At 40.1% G+C, this 12173-nt stretch overlaps 1 protein-coding gene and 1 long non-coding RNA gene across 4 annotated transcripts in view; one reads left to right on the top strand and one right to left on the bottom strand.

The window, feature by feature from the left end:
- The window catches only part of LOC115198146 (echinoderm microtubule-associated protein-like 3), a 41719-nt gene extending 35320 nt beyond the window's left edge, over positions 1 to 6399 (bottom strand). For 2 of the 3 annotated variants that reach the window (XM_029759872.1, XM_029759871.1), the window contains exon 1: positions 6042 to 6399. In XM_029759872.1, the coding sequence (XP_029615732.1) occupies positions 6042 to 6066 (25 nt within the window). In that variant the 5' untranslated portion in view covers positions 6067 to 6399. The remainder of the gene's footprint in view (positions 1 to 6041) is intronic. The other variant, XM_029759873.1, reaches the window with a different exon arrangement.
- A 653-nt stretch (positions 6400 to 7052) lies between these two features.
- LOC115197902 (uncharacterized) lies at positions 7053 to 8617 on the top strand. Its single transcript, XR_003879100.1, has 2 exons — positions 7053 to 7211; positions 7595 to 8617. It is a non-coding gene; the product is annotated as an uncharacterized LOC115197902 (long non-coding RNA).
- Positions 8618 to 12173: the final 3556 nt, after the last annotated feature.

Raw genomic sequence — 12173 nt, forward strand, 5'->3', positions numbered from 1 at the left:
AGAATGCGCTGTATTTGATACTAGCTGAAGATTAAATATTGGTCACAAATATTGAAGCTAAACACAAGATTAGGAGGATTAAAACAATTGAAAATAAACATCAAACACCCACAGAGATTTCTCTTGAGCTGTTTGGGGTCAACACAGTGTCACTAAACTTAAAATCGGAGGGAAATTTTGCAAGAGCATACTTGCTTTGCATGCAGATAAAGCGATGAGATATCAAATGTTAAGAGTAATACCGGTATGATCTCTCTCTCACACACACACACACACACACACACACACACACACACACACACACACACACACACACACACACACACAGAGGATGGTAGTGCAAAGGAGATGCTGGGTATAGTCAACCATGTCAAAAGCACCTGCATTTTTTCTCATGTGTAGATAAAGCAAGTTATGAACAAACCTTCTACCGACTACCACAATGAAAACCATAACCAAATGAAGAGGTCCAGATAGAAGCAAGCTATCGGACATGTTCTCAGACCCTAGTCAACAGTGATTTGTGACAGGGCAGCATGGAATTATCAGCTAGCTATGGGGGGGAGAGACATTTGTGATTTTATGGACAGTTCAGCCTAATACCCACAATCCCTAACAGTAAACTCACTGACAGCCCACTGAAAGCACACTGACAGTCCCATCCTGCTGACTGAATAAAACATAGTGCTGATCTGATGGCAGTTTCACTTCGTAAGCCGTAAATAGCTGAGGTTAGATTTGCTGTAGGATAAGCTGATCCCAGATCTGTGGTAAGTGGGTCATATTCTAGTTAGCTGTGAGTGAAACATACTAGAGGTTGACTGATTATGATTTTTCAACGCAGATACCGATTATTGGAGGACCAAAAAAAGCCTATACCAATTAAATCGGCCGATTTTATATATATATATATATATATATATATATATATATATATATATATATATATTATATTTGTAATAATGACAACTACAACAACACTGAATGAGCACTTTTATTTTAACTTAATATAATTCATCAATAAAATCAATTTAATCTCAAATAAATAATGAAACATGTTCAATGTGGTTTAAATAATGCAAAAAACAGTGTTGGAGAAGAAAGTAAAAGTGCAATATGTGCCATGTAAGAAAGCTAATGTTTAAGTTCCTTGCTCAGAACATGAGAACATATGAAAGCTGGTGGTTCCTTTTAACATGAGTCTTCAATATTCCCAGGTAAGAAGTTTTAGGTTGTAGTTATTATAGGACTGTTTCTCGCTATATACCGTTTGTATTTCATATACCTTTGACTATTGGATGTTTTTATAGGCACTATAGTATTGCCAGCCTAATCTCGGGAGTTGATAGGCTTGAAGTCATAAACAGCGCTGTGCTTCAAGCATTGCGAAGAGCTGCTGGCAAACACAGGAAAGTGCTGTTTGAATGAATGCTTACGAGCCTGCTGCTGCTTACCACCGCTCAGTCAGACTGCTCTATCAAATATCAAATCATAGACTTAATTATAATATAATAACACAGAAATACAAGCCTTAGGTCATTAATATGGTCAAATCCGGAAACTATCATTTCGAAAACAAAACGTTTATTCTTTCAGTGAAATACGGAACCGTTCAGTATTTTATTGAACGGATGGCAACCCTAAGTCTAAATATTGCTGTTACATTGCACAACCTTGAATGTTATGTCATAATTATGTACAATTCTGGCAAATTAATTACGGTCTTTGTTAGGAAGAAATGGTCTTCACACAGTTCACAACAAGCCAGGCGGCCCAAACGGTTGCATATACCCTGACTCTGCTTGCACTGAACGCAAGAGAAGTGACACAATTTCCCTGGTTAATATTGCCTGCTAACATGAATTTCTTAACTAAATATGCGGGTTTAAAAAAATATATTTGTGTATTGATTTTAAGAAAGGCATTGATGTTTATGGTTATCAGGAAAATGACCTCACACTCAACGTCAACAAAACAAAGGAGATGATCGTGGACTTCAGGAAACAGCAGAGGGAGCACCCCCTTATCAACATCGACGGGACAGTAGTGGAGAGGGTAGAAAGTTTTAAGGTCCTCGGCGTACACATCACGGACAAACTGAAATGGTCCACCCACACAGACAGCGTGGTGAAGAAGGCGCAGCAGCGCCTCCTCAACCTCAGGAGGCTGATGAAATTTGGCTTGTCACCGAAAACACACACTTTTACAGATGAACAACCGAGAACATCCTGTCAGGCTGTATCACCGCCTGGTACTGCAACTGCTCCGCCCATAACCGGAAGGCTCTCCAGAGGGTAGTGAGGTCTGCACAACGCCTCACCGGGTGCAAACTACCTGCCCTCCAGGACACCTACACCACCTGATGTCACAGGAAGGCCAAAAAGATCATCAAGGACAACAACCACCCGAGCCACTGCCTGTTCACCCCGCTATCATCCAGAAGGCGAGGTCAGTACAGGTGCATCAAAGCTGGGACCGAGAGACAGCTTCTATCTCAAGGCCATCAGACTGTTAAACAGCCATCACTAACATTGAGTGGCTGCTGCCAACATACTGACTCAACTCCAGCCACTTTAATAATGGAAAAATTGATGTAATAAATGTATCACTAACCACTTTAAACAATGCCACTTTTATATGTTTACATATCCTACATTACTCATCTCATATGTATATACTGTACTCTATACCATCCAATGCATCTTGCCTATGCCATTCTATACCATCACTCATTCATATATATTTATATGTACATATTCTTATTCATTCCTTTACACTTGTGTGTATAAGGTAATTGTTGTGAAATTGTTAGGTTAGATTACTCATTGGATATTACTGCATTGTCGGAACTAGAAGCACAAGCATTTCGCTACACTCGCATTAACATCTGCTAACCATGTGTATGTGACAAATAACATTTGATTTGGTTAGGTTCATTGGTGCAACGATTGTGCTTTTTCGCAAATGCGCTTTTTTTAAATCATCACCCATTTGGCGAAGTAGGCTGTGATTTGATGATAAATTAACAGGCTCCACATTGATTATATGCAACGCAGGACAAGCTAGTTAAACTAGTAATATCATCAACCATGTGTAGTTAACTAGTGATTATGGTAAGATTGATTGTTTTTATAAGATAAGTTTAATGCTAGCTAGCAACTTACCTTGGCTCCTTGCTGCACTCGCATAACAAGTGGTCAGCCTGCCATGCAGTCTCCTCGTGGATTGCAATGTAATCAGCCATAATCAGCGTCCAAAAATGCCGATTACCGATTGTTATGAAAACTTGAAAATCGGCCCTAATTAATCGGGCATGCGAATAATCGGTCGACCTCTAAAACATACTGACAGACAGGCATTACCCACAGTTGTTAAACGGGCGTCTGCCTCTCCATGTGATATTGGGCCCGTTAGATATTGCAGCCGACTTTAAAAACGAGTCGAGACTGATTGATCTACAAATCATAACTAACTAACTACTCAATATTATTTGTAGATCAGTCAGTCGCAATTTACTCAACATATACTGCACTGACACAAATGACTGTTGATTGGTTGAAAGAAATTGAGATGATTGTGGGAGCTCTACTGTTAGATTTCAGTGCAGTCTTGGATATTAATGACCATAAACTGTTGTTGAGAAAACATATGTTTTGTGGCTTTTTAACCTGGATCCAGAGCTATCTAATATAACACAGAGGGTTTTCTTTCATGGAAGTCTCTATAATTTCAAACATGTAGGGTGTGGCGTACCGCAGGGCAGCTCTCTAGGCCCTCTACTCTTTTCTATTTTTACCAATGACCTGCCACTGGCATTAAACAAAGCCTTTGAGTCCATGTATGCTGATGATTCAGCCATATTCGTGTCAACAACCACAGCTAATGAAGTCACTGAAACCCTAAACAAATAGTTGCAGTCTGTTTTTGAATGGGTGGCCATTAATAAACTGGTCCTGAACGTCTCTAAAACTAAGAGCATTGTATTTGGTACAAATCATTTCCTAAGCTCTAGACCTCAGCTGAATCTGATAATGAATGGTGCGACTGTTGAACAAGTTGAGGAGACTAAATGACTTGCTGTTACCTTAGATTGTAAACTGTCATGGACCAAAACATATAGATTCAATGGTTGTAAAAATGGGGAGAGGTCTTTCCATAATAAAGAGATGCTCTGCTTTTTTGACACCACACACAAAAAAGCAAGTCCTACAGGCTCTAGTTGTCTTATCTTGATTATTGTCCAGTCATGTGGTCAAGTGCTGCAAAGAAAGACCTAGTTAAGCTGCAGCTGGCCCAGAACAGAGTGGCACGTCTTGCTCTTCATTGTAATCAGAGGGCTAATATAAATACTATGCATGCCAGTCTCTCTTGGCTAAGAGTTGAGGAGAGACTGACTGCATCACTTATTTTTATTAGAAACATAAATGTTTTGAAAATTCCAAATTGTTTGCAGTCAACTTACACACGGCTCTGACACACACACTTACCCCACCAGACGTGCCAAAAGGGGTCTTTTCACAGTCCCCAAACTCAAGAAAGCGTTCAGTATTATAGAGCCATTATTGCATGGAACTCCCTTCCATCTCATATTGCTCAAATGAACAGCAAACCTGGTTTCAAAAAACAGATATATCAACCCCTCACGGGACACAACGCTTCTCCCCTATTTAACCTAGATATTGTGTGTATGTATTGATATCTAGGCTGTGTGTGCCATGTTTACATTTATGTAGTTCTGTCCTTGATCTGTTTTTGTCTATTAATGTTCTGTATTATGTCAAGTTATATGTTTAATGAGGACCCCAGGAAAAGTAGCTACTGCTTTCGAAACAGCTAATGGGGATCCTAATGAAATACCATATAGAATGATACATCACGGTTTTGATGCTCTCAAAACCGCCCCCCCCCCCCCTTACAAGACGGTAAACAAAACATCAGCACCTAAGGTGGGACTGATACAGATATGCCACAATGGCTCCCATTCCACACCTTTGTAGAACCCATTAAAAGTTCCATTGCCAAGGCGGTAGCAGCATAACCAATGCTACTGCAAAATGGAGGGAAAAACAATAACAGCCACAAACTGAATATCTGTTTATTTCCATTTAAAACCATGCCCAAAGATGTTTGGGTTAAAGATGGGTAGGTACCCCCAAATTAGTTCATGCATCATAGGGTAAAAGGGCTACTAAAAATCTTGAACACCCATCATGTCAATATGCTGTTAATAATTATAGTTCCTCTCTCTTGCTTGATCTAGGAACCTTTGAAGTTTCTCAAGTGCAGATGGTGGTCCAACAACTACAGCGACTGTAGAACTCTGACAGGGCTTTAAATGCAGACATAACTCCGGACAGATTCAATTGTGTCTAGCCTGTTCATCAATGCACTGAACTAACTTCCATATAGGACTGTCGCCCTAGAACTTTGAATATGACTGTTGTTTTAGCGTGATCACTATTCAAATTAAAATCAATCAATTTGAATGCATCCCTGTTATCTTTATTGGTGTAGCTAATGGGGTTGCCTTGCCATAGAAATAGTCAAGAGACCACAAACTAAGGAGCTAACCTGGCAAAAAGTCATCTAGAATCCTACCCAATTGGGAGAGAACATTCTATATAACATTCTGTTCCCACGTCTGCCGGTCCATTAACCAGACCTCCATATGCACACCCTCTCAATAGAGATGATGGGGGATATAAATTACTTTGTTTCACACCTACCTAGAGGATACAACAAAGTGAATTTTCATGATTGAAAACAGTGAACAAGAACATAGCAAAATTCTTACAAACTGAAAGCACATAAATAACATAATTGGCCCTAGGTTATCATCAAATTGCTATTACTCCTTTATACAATTGCAAAGGTGTGTTTTCAGTTTTTCAATTGCATGTTTTGCACAAACTACACATGCTGCTTTGACATTTTGCAGACTGATACACCCACATAAGTAACTGTGTGGTTGACATACAGAAAGTAGCAACTCAAAGTTTGAAATGGTTAACTACAAATAGGATTGTAGATGCTTTACTTACCTAGGCTATTCGTAGAACCATCCATGACCGATTGCCCAGAAGTTATTTACTATCTTCTAGGAGTGGAGTTTGTTTAGGGGTGTATTTTCCATGCTGCTACTCGACCCTGGAGCGTGTCAGAAGTCACACTCGGGAGCTTGTGCTGAAGTTGTTTCCTTAGAAAAGAGAGGAGACACGCATGGCAACGTGCGCAGTTGCTAGAGAGGATTGTGTGCCCCCCCCCCCAAAAAAAGAATGCACTCAAATACTTTACACAAATCCAGGAAATGAGCTGAACATTGGGGGGGACAAGTGCACAATCGCCCAATAGATTCACATACAGAATTTCCCAAATTATGCTCGTGGAGACAAGTATGGTATAACTATCCCCGCGTTTTGCGATGGCTATGTGTGTATGTAATAATAATATGCTCCTTACTGAAACGTTGTAATACTACTTTTTGAGTTATACCCCCTGTCATCCAAAAGTTCTTCAACTGATATTATACATTTTACAGAGATTTCCTGCCACCTGGTGGCGTGTTTTTGTACTTATCTTCATCTACACGATGGCGGAACTAAAGCTCGGCGTCCTTGTTTTTGTTATGATGGGGGAACAAAAACCCGGTTGAACCAGGAAATGCATCCGGGGGTTCTACATGGAGATCCCCATGGAGTGACATGTCTGAAGGAGACTTGATACGATGGAGATTAATCTCACCACACTTTTACCTCTACGTATAACTTGCAAGCTTCTAAGGTCACTCAGAAGTTGAATTGTCACATACTATGTGACATAGTCATAAATTGAACATGGCTACTTATAGCTAGGTAAAATATACAGTATGTTTTCCTGTGTTTATGTCTGTTTTGTCATGCTTCCATCAAAACCACAGAGATTGATCTGCACATATGTTTTGCAAGCAGCCACAATATATTAATATTAGTGCAGATTCAGTGTCCCTGTACTATTTGTCCCATCTGTTTATCTTGTTAATCATGTCAGCTTCACTCTTTTCTCTTTTGTTGGAGCCACATGATGCATGTACCATGAACTGTGCCCGCTGTCTACTACGGTTCCAGAGTGTGTGGTTCCTGGCCCGCTCTGTCAGAGCAGCTGTCCAACATGCTACCCTGAGTCAGACAGCCACAGCATTTTCCCTAATTACACTACACAACACCTGTGGCCAGGTATGTCACACCCTAAATCCATAGGAATTTCCCCAGGTAATCACATCGACATGGTAGTTAAATTTGAGTGGATAGCGATGGATGATCGTTAGAGTTAGGAGCACTACGGCAGGGCTCTCCAATCCTGTTCCAGGTGAGCTATCGTGTAGGATTTCACTCCAACCCCAGTTGTAACTAACCTGATTCATCTTATAAACCAATTCATTATTAGAAACAAATGCACTAGATTAGGGTTGGAATGAAAACCTACAGGATAGTAGCTCTCCAGGAACAAGGTTGGAGAGCCCTGCACTACGGTTTATCAAGTTACCCTTTTATGCATTTTGTTGAACTATGTTGACTGCTTGTATCTCCTCGTCAATGCATTTCCTCGTCTTCAACAGGCACTGAGGCGTGCCTCAACATGGCAGCCCTGGATGTTATAAGAGCCAGCTCGTACCCACAGACCTAAGAGGACGAGGATAGAATAAATGACAAGTCACTGATAACTCATGATGACCTGTTTGAGAGGGTGGCCAGGAAGGCCAAGACTAAAGCCACCTTCAACGGAGTGGTGGATGTCTTCAGTAAGAGGGGCATATGGCGTCGAGGTCACGTAGAGTTAATTTACACAGCCTTGAAGAAGGTGCCAGAGTTCGGTGTGGAACGGGACCTTACAGTTTACAACAAGCTGTTGGATGTTTTCCCCAAGGAGGTGTTTGTGCCCAGGAACTTTATCCAGTGCATGTTCAACCATTACCCCCGACAGCAGGAGTGTGGGGTGCACCTGCTGGAACAGATGGAGAACTATGGTGGTTGGGGGGGGGGTGTGTTTGTGTTGTGTGTTTACTGTTTCCCCTACGATTTTTTTTCAGCAGTGGTGGCAAAGTTAGCGTAGGGGCGTGCTAGTGGGCGTGGCCAATTGCGTGGTCTCCGACCAAATATTTGAATGACCCTCCTCTTGGCCTCAGACACAGTTTTGCTATTTTAAAGCTAATTTCCTGCAATACTACACATTTTGCCATGGCTTATGCTATCTGAGTGACTCAAATGTAACAAAATCAATGCCATGCCATGACACTTTTGGAATTTTAGATTCGCTCTGACTCTAGTTTTTAGTGGTGGTTGTTAGTTGTCAAAGATGATCTTATTTAAAAATATATAGGTCCATTATCTTTTCTACATACTTTACATCTGCTTTTAGTCATTTATATTTATACTGACAACATTTTACCAAACCCCACATTATTTTTTTTATTTATTATATTTCGTGGCGGCAACAATTTAGCAGCGGTTGCCAGCCCCTGCTAAATGAATATAGGGGTAACACTGGTGTGTGTGAGAGAGCGAGAGAGCGCGATTTGGCCCACAGTTTTCAGAACAGTGGCTCTCAAACCATTAAAATATGAAGCTAGAGATTTCATTGACAGACCCTTTTTGTGTCATTCATTCATGTTCTGTATCATCAGGTATCATGCCAAATGTCGAGACTTAAGGTCCAGATCTTCAGGGACAAGATTCACCCTATGAGGAAGTACCAGCACATCTTCTGATGGTTCCCCAAGTTCAAGCACGCCAACCCCTTCCCCGTCCCCCTGCAGCTCCCTGGGGACCTTGTTGACTTGGCCCGCCTCAGTCTCAACCGCATCGCTAACAACCTAGATTTCATTTATCAGTTATCATTGGCTAGGTGCAACTCCAGATGATGCACTGCAAACATACAGTTCTCAATGTTGTTACCAGTCAAAAGCTTGGACACACCTACTCATTCCAGAGTTATCTTTATTTTTAATATTTTCTACATTTTAGAATAATAGTGAAGACATCAACACTATAAAATAACACATGGAATCATGTAGTAACCAAAAAAGTGTAAAACAAATCAAAATATATTTGAGATTCTTCAAAGTAGCCACCCTTGATGACAGCTTTGCACACTCTTGGCATTCTCTCAACCAGCTTCACCTGGAATGCTTTTCCAACAGTTTGGAAGGAGTTCCCACAGATGCTGAGCACTTGTTGGCTGCTTTTCCTTCACTCTGCGGTCCAACTCATCCCAAACCATCTCAATTGGGTTGATGTCGGGTGATTGTGTAGGCCAGGTCATCTGATGCAGCACTCCATCACTCTCCTTCTTGGTCAAATACCCCTTACACAGCCTGGAGGTGTGTTGGGTCATTGTCCTATTGAAAAACAAATTATAGTCCCACTAAGCTCAAACCAGATGGGATGGTGTATTGTTGTAGAATTCTGTGGTAGCCATGCTGGTTAAGTGTGCCTGGAATTCAAAATAAATCACTGACAGTGTCAACAGCAAAGCACCATCACACCACCTCCTCTATGCTTCACGGTGGGAACTACACATGCAGAGATCATCCGTTCACCTACTCTGCATCTCACAAAGACATGGCGGTTAGAACCAAAAATCAAACATTTGGACTCATTAGTCTAAAGGACAGATTTCCACCAGTCTAATGTCCATTGCTTGTGTTTCTTGGCCCAAGCAAGTCTCTTATTCTTATTGGTGTCCTTCAGTAGTGGTTTCTTTGCAGCAATTCGACTATGAAGGCCTGATTCACGCAGTCTCCTCTGAACAGTTGATTTTGAGCTGCGTCTGTTAATTGAACTCTGTGAAGCATTTATTTGGGCTGCAATTTGAGGTGCAGTTAACTCTAATGAACTTATCCTCTGCAGCAGAGGTAACTCTGGGTCTTCCTTTCCTGTGACAGTCCTCATGAGAGACAGTTTCATCATAGCGGCTGATGGTTTTTGCAACTGCACTTGAAGAAACTTTAAAAGTTCTTGAAATCTTCCGGATTGACTAACCATGTCTTAAAGTAATGATGGACTGTCGTTTCTCTTTGCTTATTTGAGCTGTTCTTGCTATAATATGGACTTGGTCTTTTACCAAAAAAGGCTATCTTCTGTATACCACCCCTACCTCATCACAACACAACTGATTGGCTCAAATGCCAAGAGGCACCTAGACTCTCAGACCATGAGAAACAAGATTCTTTGGTCTGATCTAACCAAGATTGAACTCTTTGGCCTGAATGCCAAGTGTCATGTCTGGAGGAAAACCTGGCACCATCCCTAAGGTGAAGCATGGTGGAGGCAGCGTCATGCTGTGGGGATGTTTTTCAGCAGCAGGGAGACTAGTCAGGATCCTATATATCAGCAGAGGAAGAGACGGACCCCTACATTGTTGTGGAGGAGGAACATCGCCGTAGCGATTGAGAGGGAAGCAGTAAACAGCTACAGGACTGTGACAGAGCCCATTTCTCTACCAGAGTTTTTATCATAACTAACTCTTCCTTGTCAGGTCACTCCTGGCCCTCATAACCTGGTAATAGGATTTCCTTAAATATGTGGATTTAATACCGAAGTATACTGTACCCACCAAGCTTAGGTATTTATTTAACCCGACACCTTCTAAACTCATTTAATGTTGTCGTAAAATGTCTTTGACAAGGCTCTTGCGCTTACTTTTAATTAGCACCGTGTCAAGATTCAAGAACACCTCAAATCAGGAAAAATATACGACTGATGTACGTTATGTCTTATGCGTACCCTACTGTTTTCCTAGTATTTTCATTAATGTTTGCAACTTTGTATCTCAGTGAAGGGTGACAACCTAAAATCACAGTGTTGAAACTAGTGTGCATTGACATTAACTCAGTTGCCTTAATGGTAATTATGTATCACCTTAAAAATTGGACAGTTGAAGTGAATTGTGATGCACATTGACTTAACTTTATCCCCATTGTCAACAATACTTAAATATATGGCCTCATATACGCCCTCCTTGATAGTGCCAGCTAGCAATAAATCAGAACCACTTTTAAAAGATAGAAAAAGGGTTTATTAGTACCGAAAAGGCATTAGAACATTCCCTTTTAAAACAGACAAACAAGGTAGGAACCAATTCAAAGAGGTACATTCTCAACAGGTATAATCATACAGCTTGGTCAGTGTCCCCTGTACATTTACAGTTTGCTACAGCTGTACAAGAAAAATCACAGTACAATCTGTTTCAATGCATTTTCAGTCTGTTAAGACAACAGAAGACTGACTTCCAAAGCTTTGTGCTCTATAGGACGTTAATGTCAGCATATTGGTGAACCAAAAACAATACAAATGGAAGTCCATTCCACACATTTTCTGTTACATATAGGAAGTATATAAACATCCAAGCAGCAGGCCAATGGATCTTACATGTTTTTTTGTTTGTTTAAAAAGTAATACAAAATACATATGCTGATAATTGATTGTTAAATCAGGGATACAATTAAATAAAAATGTAATAATCTATATCTGTGCCACTGACTGATTGTTCAGACTAAATAAAGGCATTAAAAATAATGTATACAGTATAAATATACAAGGAAATATGAAATCAGATCAGAAACAAAACGTGAGCAACAATTAAGTGATAGGCAATCAAATTATACATTAAAAGGGTTTTGACATTTCACCACCCCTTTAAACATAACGATTTTGTGTTGTATTTACAGTGCAGAAATACATTTGTCAAATCAGCATTACAAAAACAATGTTTACATTTATTCAAAGGAAGAACATTTTTATATTCCAGAACAACGATTTATGAAAACAATGTTGTTTTGTGTGTCAAATAAGTATTTTGAAGAGTCAGTCTTGTAGATACAGTATGCTGCAAGAAAAATATTTATACCAGTACTTTTTAGGACATATTTAGAATACCCTCATGCAAGGATGTCCCTTGTGAAAAGGGAAGAAATAAAACTGATGGTCTTGGACCTGAATAACAAATTGTTAATACAGTACAAAACTTTATACAAAACTGATAGTATTTGTGAGAAATATTAAATAAACATATCATTAAGTAAAATTATAAAATGTACTGTATGTACAGACGAATATCAATCATTGAACAATTGATCACCTGTAGACCATTTCAATTGACCCATGGTCTCTAAGTCAAATTCACATGTCTGCTATTTA

Source organism: Salmo trutta, chromosome 8, assembly GCF_901001165.1.
Source record: "Salmo trutta chromosome 8, fSalTru1.1, whole genome shotgun sequence".
Classification (NCBI taxonomy): Eukaryota; Metazoa; Chordata; class Actinopteri; order Salmoniformes; family Salmonidae; genus Salmo; species Salmo trutta.